The sequence below is a fragment of the Symsagittifera roscoffensis genome, unplaced genomic scaffold, assembly GCF_963678635.1.
Source record: "Symsagittifera roscoffensis unplaced genomic scaffold, txSymRosc1.1 SCAFFOLD_63, whole genome shotgun sequence".
NCBI classification, from domain to species: Eukaryota; Metazoa; Xenacoelomorpha; order Acoela; family Convolutidae; genus Symsagittifera; species Symsagittifera roscoffensis.
In genome coordinates this window covers 109,376-125,951 of record NW_026971067.1, presented here as the reverse complement: position 1 = coordinate 125,951, position 16,576 = coordinate 109,376, and the positions used below count along the sequence as shown (strand labels likewise).

Genomic DNA, 16,576 nt, shown 5'->3' with positions numbered 1-16,576 from the left:
CCTCGAGAAAATCTTAGATCCGCCCCTGATTTGAACCAATTGTTTTTCATCAAAAAGGGTGGTCAAATTAACCCATTTTCTCCACTTGTGTGACATATAAATTATTTCACACAGATTGAAGTGACATTAAAGGATAACTAGTCTTGGATCCTTTCTGTTATACAGTCCAAAACTCAAACTTTTCATACTTTGAAAATTGCATCATAATGCTCGAATCTGATTGGTAGAAATTACTTCCGGTAAGCAATATCAATAAAAACAGAAGCTCAATCGACAAACTGATAATTTTGGGCCGAATAACAGAAGAGACCCGATGAAGGGGGTGGTTCGACACTCTCGCCAACCAAAGGGGTCTCCCATTTGCTGTACATTTGCCTTTAAAACAATTTTGAAATATTTTATTTATATCTGTAGTGTATCAAGGTTCCATCAAACAACAACTTAACAACTTTACAAAAAAAAACGACTTATAACAACTTAACAAGGTTAACTGGCTATATTTCTCTGCTATAAATCGAATAATCGATGTTTTAATCCCAACCTAATCATGATAACTGGTCGTTGCTTAAATGTGCGGTTTTTTGTCCGGCCCAGTCAAATAAACAAAAAAATTGCTGATAATTTCTTTACCAGGAAGCAACAGCACGGTTCTCCGGTAAGAGCTGAGTAGCTCATATTTTGATACTGCTTCCCTCGTTTGTAAAATAAATGTTTTCACAATTAGATCCTGGAACAAATCTACAAGCGACTAGCGTGGAAGTTGACAGACTGGGAAAACCACCGGACCCAGACGGAGTATGACGACGCTCTCATCATCAAGATATTCGCATTCTATTTCGTCAACAGCTACGCTTCACTGTTTTACATCGCATTCGTAAGAGGAGGCACCAGCACAAACGGAATCCTGAATCTAGGTAAGGGATCAAATGGCCCGTGAAGCGGCAATTCATAAGTAACAAGCGAAAGAAAGAAAAGAATTTATTTGAGTTTGCTTAAATTTGGTATGAATCTGTATTCGGGTGGACTCTTGATATATTCGTATTGTACATTTAGTCTATCTACTTCATTCTGGTATTTTGTACAACAATTAAATTAAGTTCCCTTGAAAAAATGTTTAAATATTACTGTTGTATCTGTACTTATACTATTAAAAAGAAATAAATAATAATTTATTATTATTATTTTATTTCTCTTTAATAGTATAAGTACAGATACAACAGTAAGCTTTAAGCACTTTTTCAAAGGAAACTAAAAACTGAAACTTAAATTGTTGTATAAAATACCAGAATGAAGTGGATAGACTAAATGTACAATACTTATCTATCAAGAGTCTACCCGAATACAGATTCACAACAAATGTAAATAAAATTTTAAAAAAAACGGGGAAATTATATCAAATTGTTTCACAAGAGCCCATTACTCTTTGGTTTTCATTAGTTTTGCGCAATTACTAGTCCCATATAACTCAACACCGGTATTAATAAACCAAAAAAGGGTTTAGTTTTAAGTTTAAAAAAAAAGTTTTAAAAAATTTTCGAAAAAAAAGAAAAAGGACAATATCTCGAAAGCTAGAAGAATTTGGAGGGTCAATTTTTGAATCAGAACCGCAACCCTGAAAAAGTGCTTTGATAGCACTTAGCCAATGGGTTAAAAAAACATATATATATATATATATATATATATATATATATATATATATATATATATACAAGTTTTTTTTTAAATGGATTTTACGTAATCATTTTTTCCAAGTAAAAAAATAATATTGAAATTGTGAACAAAACTTGTTTCATCAATTTTGATCATTTTTCCAAATTTTCAATTCAAAAAATTGTTTTTCCTCCTTATAATCAGTAATTTTGCACCTTTAATAGTTAGATTAGAGAGCATGATTTTGATTTATTTTTACAAATTAGAGGAACTTACAGTTCTTTGTCAATGACTTACAGTTCCAAAGCAAAACTTCAAGAAATCGCAAATGTATAGTTCTTGTACTGTTAGGGTTTCTTATTCCAAAAAATTGTGTTGTACTATCAGATATCCTCTTGAAAAAAAAATCATTCGAACAGCTTTTCGCTGTAACAAACAAATTTGATTCAGAAGAGAAAAACTATTTTGCCCACGTTTTTTATATTGGTTTGATATTTGTATGGTAGTGTTTGAGTGAAAATGGCGTTTTTGAAAAAATGCCACAATGAAGCCCTAGGATTGTTTTAGATTTTTGAATATGAAACACAAACGACAACTTGTCATCCAGTAAAACATCCAGGTTATCCGGTAAAACATCTATCTTTGGCTCAAACATAGCTTTAGCTAGATGAATTTGAAGATATGAAGCACTTCCCTTTCTATCAAAATTATTAAACCTGTTTTTATCTGAGTTGAATGTCAATTTGTTTGCAACAACCATTTGGAAACATTCATTAAATATTTTTGAAATAAATCAAGGCACGAGCTCGCACATGCCCCAATTGTATCATTAGCAAAATGAAAACGATTTGAATCAGTGGCTGAGAAATGCAGGCCATTAATGTAATTATGAAAAAGAAGATGGCCAAGAGAATGCCCCTGTATTCATGGGCAATCAGCCAGAAGCTTATTTATTGACTTGGACGCACTAATATCTATTGGACAAAAAATTTTCAAGCCAGTTATAACAGTTCCCATGTCTTCCCTAACAATTTAGGTTTCCGGTGAGAGTTTTTTAATCAAGCGTATCAAATGCTTCCTTAAATCAACAAAAAAAACTAGCGTTGATTTATCCGTTAGTCCTCAAAAAATGCGCTCAGTTAATTCAGCTAGCACATCGATTGTCCTGAGTTTTTTGCTAGTTCCATAGTGACCATCGAATAGCAAGCTGAACTTTCCAAAAAAATTGTAAAAACCAAAATGCATAATTTTTTCTATTACTTTGTAAAGTAATTCTTTGTAAAGTTTTATTACTTTGTACGAGGAAAAGTTGTACCAAGCACTTTGTACGGATTTTTCGGTAAAACACCAGAAATGAAAGAAAAGTTTATGGGTTGAATTAAATAGGGAGCTATAACAAAACAGCTTTTTATTAGCAGCAGTTTGCTTTTTTCATGCGATTTTGAAAAATTAGTTTGGGCTTCAAGTTGGTTATAACACTAATCACTTCTTGGAAAAAACAATTGAAAAAGTGCAATTACATGGGAGCATTTTTAACATCAAGGATTGGTTCTACTTGAGATATGGATTTAGCTAAATTAGATCTAATTGTCGGAGAAAAATCATTGAAAGCGTCAGACATTGAGGAGTATTCATATAAATTTTTACTATAAACATATATAGATGCAAAACGAGACGAACTGTGTGTTTTTGGTTTCAAGTTGGTTATAACACTACTCACCGCTTCGAAAAAATAATTGAAAAGGTGCAATGATTTGGTAGCATTTTCAATATCAAGGATTGTTTATACTTGAGATATGGATTTAGCTAAATTAGATCTAATTATTGAGAAGATTTCCTTGATAGCGTCTGACATTGAGGAATATTCATATAAGTTTCTGGTATAAACAGAGATAGATGCAAAACGAGACGAAATGGGTTTTTTGGGCTTCAAGTTGGTTGAAGCACTAATCACCTCTTGGAAAAAACAATTGAAAAAGTGCAATGATATGGGAGCATTTTCAATATCAAGGATTGGTTCTACTTGAGCTATGGATTTAGCTGAATTAGATATAATTGTAAAAAAAAATTCATTGAAAGCGTCATACATTGAGAAGTATTTGTATAAATTTTTACTTTAAACATATATAGATGCAAAACGAGACGAATTGTGTTTTTTTTTGGTTTCAAGTTGGTTATAACACTACTCACTGCTTCGAAAAAACAATTGAAAAAGTGCAATGATTTGATAGCATTTTCAATATCAAGGATTGTTTCTACTTGAGAAGAGGATTTAGCTAAATTAGATCTAATTATTGAGAAGAATTCCTTGATAGCGTCTGACATTGAGGAGTATTCATATACATTTCTACTATAAACAGATATAGATGCAAAATGAGATGAATTGGGCTTTTTGGGCTTCAAGTTGGTTATAACACTAATCAACTCTTGGAAAAAACAATTGAAAAAGTGTAATGATATGGTAGCATTTTTAATATCAAGGATTGGTTCTACTTGAGACATGGAATTAGCTAATTTTTATCTAATTGTTGAGAAAAATTTATTGAAAGCGTCTGATATTGAGGAGTATTCATATAAATTTTTACTATAAACAGATATAGATGCAAAATGAGACGAATTGGGCCTTTTGGGCTTCAAGTTGGTTATAACACTAATCACCTCTTGGAAAAAACAATTGAAAAAGTGTAATGATATGGTAGCATTTTTAATATCAAGGATTGGTTCTACCTGAGACATGGAATTAGCTAATTTTTATCTAATTGTTGAGAAAAATTTATTGAAAGCGTCTGATATTGAGGAGTATTCATATAAATTTTTACTATAAACAGATATTGATGCAAAACGAGACGAATTGTGTTTTTTGGGCTTCAAGTTGGTTATAACACTAATCACCTCTTGGAAAAAACAATTGAAAAAGTGCAATGATATCGTGGCATTTTCAATATCAAGGATTGGTTCTACTTAAGATATGGATTTAGCTAAATTAGATCTAACTATTGAGAAGAATTCCTTGAAAGAGTATGACAGCGAGGAGTTTTCATATAAGTTTCTACTATAAACAGAGATAGATGCCAAACTAGACTAATTGGGTTTTTTGGGCTTCAAATTGGTTATAACACTAATCACCTCTTGGAAAAAAACAATTGAAAAAAGGCAAGGCTATGTTAGCGTTTTTAATATCAAGGATTGTTTCTATTTGAGACATGGATTTAGATAAATTAGATCTAATTGTTGAGAAGAATTCATTGAAAGCGTCTGACACTGAGGAGTTTTCATATAAATTTCTACTATAAACAGATATAGATGCAAAACGAGATGAATTGGGTTTTTTGGGCTTCAAGTCGGTTATAACACTAATCAACTCTTGGAAAAAACAATTGAAAAAGTGTAATGATATGGTAGCATTTTTAATATCAAGGATTGGTTCTACTTGAGACTTGGATTTAGCTAAATTAGATCTAATTGTTGAGAAGAATTCATTGAAAGCCTCTGACATTGAGGAGTATTCATATAAATTTTTACTATAAACATATATAGATGCAAAACGAGACGAATTGTGTTTTTTTTTGGCTTCAAGTTGGTTATAACACTAATTACCTCTTGGAAAAAACAATTGAAAAAATGCAGTGATTTCGTAGCATTTTCAATATCAAGGATTGGTTCTACTTAAGATATGGATTTAGCTAAATTAGATCTAATTGTTGAGAAGAATTCCTTGTAAGCGTCTGACATTGAGGAGTTTTCATGTAAGTTTCTACTATAAACAGAGATAGATGCAAAACGAGACGAATTGGGTTTTTTAGGCTTCAAGTTGGTTAAAACACTAATCACCTCGGGGAAGAAACAATTGAAAAAGTGCAAGGCTATGGTAGCGTTTTTAATATCAAGGATTGGTTCTACTTGAGACATGGATTTAGCTAAATTAAATCTAATTGTTGAGAAGAATTCATTGAAAGCGTCTGACACTGAGATGTATTCATAGAAATTTCTACTATTTACAGATATAGATGCAAAATTGGGTTTTTTTCCTGTTATTTCATTTAAAACTTGCAAACCTGTCTCGAGTCTCCGATACAGTTACTATCTTTTGTAAAAAGTACTCTCTTTTTTGCTTCAAAAGTTTTTCAGTTTTTCGCCCTTCTTTAAAAAATATAATTTTTTTTTACTCGAAATTCGCTTATCAGTTTTCCAAATTTTATAACATTCATTAATCCGCATGAGTTTTCAACTTTTTAACTTAAATTTTGGAGCTTTTGACCTTTTATTCGGACGTAAATTTTGCAGCGGCGTAAACGTATTTTTTGACTCAATTAGGCATTCATTAAATTTAATATAGGCAGTATGAAAATTATTTCATTTTACTATTTTTCAAACTTGAAAACTTTGTTTGAGAATAATTAGAAAATCATCCAATTGATTTTTTGTCATCAAAAAATTCAAATCACTATAGGATTTTTTGTTTTAGAAAACGTTCACCATAAATTTTGTCTTTGAAAGAGATAGGATAAGGATTCAAAAAGCTTCTAAATTTGAGCACTTCAACATTAGGGCTATCTTCAATTCTAGTTGTTTTTCTCTTTTTTCTAAGGTTCGTTTGGAATCCTTGCAATTTATACAGATTAGTTTCGTCCGTTCAATTAAGCCAAAATTTTGTAAAGCATAAAAAAATGACTTGAGACTACTAAGAAATGCATATGTTTTCATGATATTTACGCAAAGATTGATCAGTAGATAGCAACACTATCACGGAAAAGATACATTTGCCTTGAAAACATTTCTTCACATCAGTTCAAAAAAGAGTATTCCAAGAATATTCCACCTTCATTGAACCCACTAATGCAACATATTTTTTTCAAGCTTTTACTCGTAAAATATGTCCCTTTTTTTGGTCCAACGCGTTCGTCCGGTTTCATCATTTTTTAAAAATGTAGGCGTGGTTGATTCAGAGCTTCGAATGTTTGATATTAGGTTATCCCTTCTCCTGCAGCATTTTCCACTTCTTCATCAGGGGCTTTTTGCTTATACGTCTGGCAAAACTCACAGTTATTGGCTTGACGGCTGCTGTTTTGGTCAGGACTCGATGGGCAACTGAAATGTTTTCTCGTCTATCCCAGTTTCAGGAGTGTTCGCTTCGTTCATAACTTTGCCAATGCTTTCTTCCTTTGATTCCTTTCTATTTCCATTCCCCTCAGCCCTAATTATGCGCAAATCATCTATCTCTCTTGCTGTAATTTTCAAAAAGTTCGGCCGCCGATAACATTTTCCGTTTAGCCCTGTTTTCTGATGCTCCTGTTTGTTCGTTCATCTGAATTAATTTATTAACTTTCAATTTGGAGATTGCCTCCTCCAAGATTGCTTATATCAGTTGTTTAATACAATTTCGGATGCACAATTTGTTGTGTAATACAATTTCGTTGTGTAATACAATCGTTTCCTATGCATTGTAAATGCAAGACAGTCCAATTTTAGTTTTGAAAAAACCATGGTCTTTTTCACCTGTCTTCGTTTACAAACACAACCAAAAAATTTGAAGAAGAAATAAGTTTAATATCATTTTTTTTATAGAGTAATTCTAGTCATTAAGTTTCCATATATGGAAAATCACTGATTATAGACCTTGCATGCAATTTAATGTGCCTATGGAATTGCATAAAAAGTGTATAACGAGCAATTTTGGTCAACCCGCGTATAGGATAGATTCTCAAATCACCTGAATGCTCTGAAACAGATAAAAAAGAATGTGATTGGCTCGAATCTGAGAAAGCTCAGTTTTGTTACGAAATTCAATCGCTTTTACAAAAAAAGCAGGGCTGATATCCAACTACGAAATTTGGAAAACTTCAAACCCAACGATAAATAAAATCCCACTCATCGCATCATATTTGTGAAACGTATAAAGATAAAATGGCAAAAAAATAAAGGGAGGAGGTAAAACTTATAAAAATCGAATTATTATGATTTTGTTCAAATTGAGTTGTTTTCAATTTATCTCACCACTGCGAACTTCAGGCGAGCGATTCCAAGACGAGTGTCCCAATGACAACTGTATGTCGGAACTGGCCTTGCAAACTCTGGTTCTCATGGCTGCCAAACCCCTCCCCAAATTCTGCATGGACATAATTCTTCCCCGGGTCAAATCGATCAGTCTTGAATTATTCTCACGGTGCAGATTGTGCAGATCTCAAGGTAAAATTTTGATAAATGGGTTGTCTCAAAAAGTCTAAATTACTTTTCGACTTAAATGGAAATTTTGTGAAGTTTCTAGAAAAAATTTTAGAAGAGAATGTGGAAAATTTTATAACTTAAAATATGATTGCCACACTGAGAAAGTCAAATCGACAATGACATGTTTGTAAAAACAATTTGAAAAGAAAATGCTAAAAGCTTAGGAAAAGCAAATTGTTTCGAAAATTAATGAACACAAGGGTAGAATAAAAATTTCATAAGCAAAAAAATTACTTTGATTCAAATCGAACTGCGTCAAATTATCTGCATTAAAATTATGGGCAAAAAAGATTTTAAAAAATGAATTCTATTGTTTCATGATCTCTTTTAAAATCAGACACGGAAAACGAAAAAAGGTTGATTCGTAGTTTAAAATCAGACATGGAAAACCAAAAAAGGCTAATTTTTTCATAAGCAAAGAACAAAAAACGCTTCAGATCAAACCAGCAGCAAAACAAGTTAAAAACAAACACTAAACAAGGAAAACTATTTTGTGGAAAACTAAAAAATTCAAACGCAATGGGCAATTTTCAATGCGTGAAATAAAAATTTCCTTAAGACGAACAAGATTTTTTGAGACTACAACTCAGTTGTAAAACCCTTGCTATTCGCCCAGGTAAGGAAAACTGATCGCAAGAATCAAAGAGCCAAAAACTTTAAAAAAAAAAGCTGAAATCTCCGGCAGGAATGATAAATATACTCGGTAGAAGAACCGTAGTCTTAATTGAACAGGGATAGACAGTTGCTATTTAATAATTTTTTTCAAATTAATTTTGTTTTTAGAGGGTGTTATGATTCTAGAACTATGCAATAGCATTGAAAACTAGTGATTTAGTCATGATCGACAACAAGTGTCTTCAAAAATTTTATGAAAAACCTAAAACAAAAACTTTTAAAATTGTTTTCTAATACTTTGCTCAAAAAAAGCCTTTTTTGCCAAACAAGCACTAAATGAAGTATCCAAAACTAACTTTTATATAGAAAAATTGAGTTTTTTTGTTCTGGAAATCTAAAAAAAAACAGCAAACTTCCATATAAAGAGCGTTACTCAAACGCATTGCTCGCTCGAAATTAGAATAAGTCTTAAAAGTTTCAAATCAGTTTTTCTCAACAGTCAGACGGTTTTTTGAAATTTTCTAATGTAGTTCGTGTGACGACTGAAACGGCTCTAATTTGATATATCACTCAAATCACTCAGCTGAATATTCAGAGTACCTAATTTTGCGTGAAAAACAAAATAGAAAAAAAACTAAAATATACCCAAATACAAAGATCCTCCCCAATTCCAATGGTCGGAACAATGTGAAAACAAAACAAAAACTGCTGGTTATTTCTACTGCTACCATTCTTTTGATTATTTGTCTGATTCGCATGAACAAATGAGTTGGATATATCAAAATTATAAGTTATTGAAAACCATTAATTAAGTTAATTTTTTTAAAGTTCGTGACTCTTGTTTTCTTATTGTGATCCATCTATCATATTGTTTTTATCAACTTCAAGTGGATCCTGACGAAAACAACATGAGGAAACTGCGTGAAAACATGATGATTCGCGAATATGTCAAACTACCTCTGCTGAACTTCACGCTTGAAGAGTACCTCGAAAAAACAGTCGCGTTTGGTTATCAGGTTCGACGATTGATTACAATAGAGTTTCGTTTACATACAAAATCTGAACGCTTTAAAAAGAATATTTTCTCGTTTCACTACAAAAAAAATTGATCTTAAGAAAGGCTTCAAATCTTTTTCAGGTTTTGAATTCTAATTAGCAGATCAGCACTTTCCTGGCCATTTTAACGCAGCAAGATTTCCTTCAAAGCTATTTGAAAACTATGCACATTTATGAGCGATTCTGGTTCTTCCAGACTATGAAACAGAGCTTTTTTGAGGTCACGGGATGAACAATATTTACCTAATGTTTGCGGTTAAAGCTGATTTTTGAACTTGTCTCAAACTTTTTAAACTTGCCGTCACTAGTCCAAACTGTATTCTCATAAGGCGCACCGTTTGCAGTGTATATTCTTTAGAAAACCAGAGACAAAAAAGACAATAAAATCCCCAATAACTATTTTTTGCGGTACCCATAAGCAACCCGCGCCGGAATTTCATGGATAAAAGTCAATTATAATGAAAAAAAAATTGCCTAAAATGTCATTGTAATCCATTTTGTTGTAAATTTAGACAATGGAATCGATTATAGTGAAAAAGTGTTGTCTAAAAAGTTGTCATTATAATCTATTTTTGTCGTAATATTAGACCATGAAATCGATTATAGTGTCATTATAATCGATTAATTCCGTAAAAAACTCAATCCTTTAAAATCCGTTATAATGGATTATAATCTCTATATTATACTTTTCGCAAAACCTAATCAATTTTATACAAATTGCGCGTTTAACCCTACCTCTCTCCTGTCCGTTCACTTATTCAAACTCCCCCCCCCCCCCCCCACTCTATTACTATTCACCAACCCCCCTCCCTCCCCTCCGCATTTAGACATCCCTTTAGTCCCCCCCCACCACCGCTCCTCCCCCTTTAATTTTGAAAAGGTGATGTGTGGGGTTGAAGCATGGCAAAGTAGGTTGAAAAGTAAAGGAGGCAGCGGTGGGGGCGGGGGGGGGGGTAGGGATTTAAACGAGGAGAAGGTGTAGTAAGCGGGCTGGTGGGTCCTAAATTGGATCAGGGAGAGTAAATAAAGATCGGTCAACAAAAAAGTGAGAAACTTTAAAAATTTCCTAGATTTTCCTATTTACGCCGAAAGCAATTGTTAAGTTTTGGTTATACTGCACTGTGTTTGAAATTTTTACTAAAATTTGCAACAAAATTCATTTTCATCCCGACTTCATTATAACTTTAATAATATCCGGAATAATCAATCGAAATGAGTTTTATTGATTTGACAAAAAATTAAATTATAAGCCATTTTTAATCTACTATAAACGATTATTTTTGAGTTTTATAGACTACTATTTTAAACAAGGACGTATATGGATATTTCAGTTGATAAATATCGCAAATTATTATCGGTTCATTTTTCGAGTATTCTCGTTTTTTTGGCAGCTAATTCTTTCGAACTGCTAGTCGCTTGTAGATTGAATATGTTCTCTCAGACGCCAGCAGAAAAGTAGCGAAGAGTTTCACAATGCGAAAGTAGCTTTTGTTCGTCAAAACCGAGACTAACTCGTATTTGGACGAAGCGTAGGTGAATATCATCTCGGTAACAAGTGGATCTTTGGCTGATGTCGACGAGGAATCAGAATAAATAAACCGACCCGTGGGTCCCATAACTCCGTTTTCGTCCACAAAATGTTTCTCTGAATATTTTATCACGACTTTGTGTCCAGCGGTCAGAAAATCCAGTGGTCGGAGCTCAAAATGCTTCTGATAAAACGCCAGGGCGTCTTCAATTTTTGAAGTTAGTTTTATAAGTTCGCCCCATTCGACAGGAAATGCTGCGTAACTAAAAAAAACTCCTCTAGTCAAGTTACAAGTCAAGTTCAAATACGCCCTATCGACATAGCTCTGAGGGTTCAAAATTAAAGTGGTGGGTATTGTCGACAAGAAAAATGATCCGTTGTCGTGTGTATAATTTACAGGCACTTGAATTTCGAAAGCCCTGCAAGAATTGATGTCGCTTCTGTTCTTAAACGACATTAGTCGGCACTCGCACGAGGACAAAAACTCCAAATAATCGAAATCGGACCCCAATTTTATTGCGTTCATAAGCAACACGCTCTGCTCATAAACTCCATTTGGTATTTCGGGAAAAGTGATAGAAGAGCTTTTCTGTTTGGAGTCCTCGAATATAGCAATGGTTTCTTGTACGATAACAACAGCGAGCAACATTCCGAAAAGCGCCACGAGAGAAAACCCGAAACATCTTTTCATTTTAATTAGAAAATAATCGTTTCGTTCGACTGTAATTTCGTAAAATTTTGGGGGTACGATTTTCAAACACGAATAACCATAACTTCAAAAACAGAAACCAAGTTTATTGAACAAAATTGATAAATTATGAAATGCACTTTTTTACGGCAGGTGGATAACTTCTAACTCAGGTCATTTGTCTCAAAAAAAATCCGGAAATAGTGGTACTATCCTTGCCAGACCATATCGATTGCGTCTTAAATGGACTAATTCGCAAAAGGATTTACGGAAACTTAAAAAAAAATAATCAACTCCACACAAAATAAACAATGATAAATTTTCAGAAGAAAGCAATTCTGCGGGCAAGTTCTTAAAAGTAGTTGTATTATTTGTTCAATCGTTGATATTAATCTAAATATCAAAGAAATTTCCAAACTTTTTACTCAAATCAGAAAAGTTTGTTTACTAAATAGTTTCAGGTATACAGAAATCATAGTGAATTTTTCCACCTAGAGAAAATTGCAGGAATCAAATTTGTTTGGATGCAATTAAATCCAGATCTTGTACACAAGTTTTCAGAATTTTGATTGAAAAAGTTTTTGGTTGTAATAAAACACTGAAACTTATGTCATTTAGGGTAATTTTTTCAGTTTAATGCATTTGGGAATTATGTCATTTGAGCAGTCACCATTTTACTGATTTTTAAAAAAATTCTTCTCATCTAGTGGTGCAAAACACATGGTGTTTTTTGTCAGCGGAAACGATGATATGTCCAGATTGAAAAGCTTGCTTGCTAAGTACAGGTGATTTTACAAAAAAGGAAACTTGCAGTCCGTGTGTCTTCTTACATGCTAGACGAATGTTGTTGTAGTTGTAATCAGGGGCGGATTTAGGGGGGGCAATGGGGCGGATGTTCCTCTCCCCCCCCCCCCCCCCTCAAGGATTCGACCCCCTGCTGACCCAAAGGGTCCCCCCTTTGGTACTTTTCAGGAAATCCATTTTCGTTCGATTGACACTAAAATCTATACACGCCAATCTATACTAACTTTGAGGGGGAGCGCGCGCTAAGAAAACGCGAAGTTTTTTGTCATAATTTTCCAAAAAGTGCCCAAAAACGGCTTTTTTGACCTGTTTTTAGAAAAAAATTGCCTGCGGCGCGGAAAATTTGGTCTATCTGCGGTCTTTATAGTGCTTTAGGAGAGCTCGGAAAACCAATTTGGTTGACCTAATAAAAAGGTCGTCAAAATTTTCGGTTGTAATTAAATGCTTGTGACGTAAATTTTGTCCGCAAATTTTTTGTGTCGCTGATCGACAAGCATTTTATGTAGCCAACTTGACAACTATTGTAATCCATCGTCTTGTAAGGTTCTGTTTGCGGCCTCTATTCCCCTGGGTCCTCTACTGGCTCTGGTGTTCTGGCTGATTGATGTGCGTGTGGATCCCCAGAGAATGTTGTGGGACTACAGACGGCCAGTGGCATACATTGCGGAAGATATAGGTGAGTACTTTTGAGGCAATTTGGCGCAGTGAAGGTGATTCTTGGTTAGCATGCATGTAATCGAGGTTCGAAACTCACGTGCGCTGTTATTAGCGGCTCTTTTTGACACTTCCCCGCACATTTCAAATTTTCTGTTAATATAGTCGTTTTACATGTATGGCTATTATGGCTAGACGTGGCGTGTTATGATGAAAAGTATGAAAAGCAAAACGTTCGCGATCTGCTTGTAAATGTGGGTCGGTATAAATAAAAACAATAAATTTGTTTTCAAGCTATGCGCGCTTCAAAAATGTATCGAAAATTTTGTAGTTTAACCTTCGAAGAGCACCAGCTTGAACGGACACTGGAGGCTATCCAGCCTGTTGAAAGTGCCGCGAACGAACTTTCCATTTCTTGAGAATCATATGTTTGTCACAATTTATTTGAATTAAGAAAAATTTTTTCCTTCTGTTACTATGAAGTTCTATGAATATCTGATTGAGGAAAATAGGATAAAAAACTGCTCAAAACAAAAAATTTAAAAAAAAGCAAAAAAAAGGTCTCAGGCAGCATGATTCATCAAATTATTCCTAATTTAAACATTCGTTCAATTTAGCAACCGATCCAGCCATAAAATGTCTACAAAGAAACTCTGTGAAAACTTAAGAAACAACTATATAGTTCTCTCTTAAATTGTGCAAAAACCTACTCAAAACTAATTCATTCAAGTCGATAACTTTCGATAAAATTTCCGTGTCACAATTACGTACAGATAATCGTTTTTTGTTATTTATACTCAATTTTGGCTTGTTTTGAGACATTGGAGTCGTGTCTTTTCTGCTAAAGAGTCATTTACTTTGAAAACTTTCAATGAAAATTGAAAATAATGACTGACTCACTGCAATGTTGAGATTTTACTGAAAAGTTTCAGAACTTCATATACATATAGCTCAAACAAAGAACAGATTTTTTTGGTTCGTTTTATAGTTCTTATTTCTTCAAACTTTGGCCGCCTAAAAAATATTTGCACGGGTTTAATAGCCAAAGCAATTTCTCTTGAGTCTGCCACATTTTGTTAAGCTTGTTTAACTGAACTTGTTATTTGTCCTCTGGCTGCTTAACTAAAAAAGGAACTGATTTTTTTTGTTTTAACCGTTTTAGGCTTTTTAGTGGTTAGCAGGATTTATCAAGAATTTTGATTCAAATCCAACAAAATAAGTGCTAAGCAACTGCATCAAACGGTTAAAAAACTTTGAAGAAGCTTTCATTTAGATTTAAACTGAGTTAAAACTTAAATGTATTTTACCTAAGGAAAACAACTTTTACAATATTCTAATTTGCAATTTCAAAACCTTTTGCTTTTACTCAAGAAAAAAAACAAATTGTTTGGCACATATGACTAACATATTTTATGACAAATACATAATGAAAGTTTTGCGACGAATATTTTGTGACATTTTTCAGTTTTCCTTGTAGCTCTGTTTTCAAATCGACTTTTTATGTATGACATTATTCAAACACAATCTTTCCTTCATGGAGAAAACGCTATGCAAACTGTTCACCGTGTCTGCGCTTTTCTCGTGGTATTATTGTGGTATTAATATTTAAATCGGTGTTTTTCGATAATGAGAAAAGTTTTGCATTTTTGAAAGCAACTAGCGGGTAACGCACCTCCGGTGCTTAGAATATGTAACAACTCATAAAAAACCATAAATACTGGAAAAAAAATCAGCATCCTTTGAGTGTACTCTGACAGCACCGAGTTACATTGTTGGTTATTTCAAATTTTGAAAAAAAAAATTTATTCAAATTTTTTCAAATCAAAATTTTAAAAACCATCAAGTTTTTTATATTTAAGTTCTTTGAAAAACTTTAAAATCTTTGAAACACTTAGAAACATCACATCTCGGAATCTTAAACTAACTGGGTGGTCGCATTTGGACGCAAGATTACAGTATCCAACTACAGCATTGGGAATTTGAAATTTTGAGACACCCAAAACTAAGTTTTCTAAAAAAAAGTCTTTTTTGAAAAAAACCAGAGAAAAAAAAACGTCATATCTCATAAACAACCGAAAAAATTTGAGCAGCCACAATTGCAGGCAAGATCTTTTGCAATACCTGAGAGTATTCTGATAGCCCCCAGCTACAGGGGCTTAGGAACTTCAAAATTTGAAGAAAAAAATTTGAGTTTTCTGAAAACTCAAAAAAAAACGTCATATCTGGAGAACTAATAAGACTTGAGCAGTCACAGTTGGAGGCAAGATTCGCAACATCTGAGACCTTGCGACTACTCTGACACACCTAAACTAAAACGTTGGGAAATACAAATTTAGAAGAAATAAAATTTTCTATAAGTTTTCTGAAAATTTGAAAAAACGTCATATCTCAAAAACTACAAAAATTTGAGCAGTCATATTTGGAGACAAAACTCACAACTCCTGGGAGTACCCTAGCAAAGCCTCATTATAGAGGTGGGAACTTCAAATTTTGTAAATTATTTAAATCTAAGTTCTTTTCAAAATTTTGTAAATTGTTTAAATCTAAGTTCTTTTAAAAATACTAAAAAACATCAAATCTCGAAAAATACAAGGAATTGAGCAGTCATACTCAGAGGCAAGATTCGCAACTCTTGAGAGTACCATCGCAGTTCCCAACTCCAGGATTGAGATCTTCAAAGTTATTGAATTTTTAATATCTTAAGTTTTTGAAAATTTTTGAAAAATCATTTGAAAAACGTCATATCTCGAAAACTACAAGGATTTGAGAAATAAGGTTCGGAGGCAAGACTCGCAGCCTTTTAGACTACCCTGGCATCCCCCAACTACAGGGTTGCGATTTGAAGTTTTTAGAAGCTTTTAAAAACCAAATTTTTCTAGAAAATTTTGAAAAACCTCGAAAATTGCCGCTCATAGCCTAAAAGATCTGCTTATTGATATATGGCGGCCGAAATCGCAAAATCCTGACAGCATCTCATTATGAGGTTGCAACTTTCAAACTTGGTGAAGTAAACACTGATTTCAAATAGGAAAATTGAAAAAAAAATTTTAACCATTGGAATATACGATATAGCTTAAACGATATATACTATATAGCCTAAGGGAGATAGTAACTAAAAACAAAACAAAATCAAATTACAAATGAGACCACTTTTTTAAGTACAAAAGCAAATGCACTTCGCAAAAACAACTACAATTTTTTTTTCGCAAGGAAAACTTAAGTACCTTCAGATTTGTTTGAAATTGGTTTGCGTAAGTCAAGCAGGGTTTAAATTACTGCACCAAATCGATATGAAAATACGTTCTCGCGACAAAGACAGAAATATATTTTTGAACTTTTTTTTAACAATGGAGCGG

The 16,576-nt window shown here is 33.2% G+C and overlaps 1 protein-coding gene across 1 annotated transcript in view; it reads left to right on the top strand.

The window, feature by feature from the left end:
- Positions 1-16,576, top strand: part of LOC134856142 (anoctamin-7-like) — a 29,651-nt gene that overhangs the window by 10,763 nt on the left and 2,312 nt on the right. The window contains exons 4-7 of the mRNA XM_063872506.1: positions 725-914; positions 7,660-7,836; positions 9,379-9,506; positions 13,110-13,242. Of these exons, the coding sequence (XP_063728576.1) occupies positions 725-914; positions 7,660-7,836; positions 9,379-9,506; positions 13,110-13,242 (628 nt within the window). The remainder of the gene's footprint in view (positions 1-724; positions 915-7,659; positions 7,837-9,378; positions 9,507-13,109; positions 13,243-16,576) is intronic.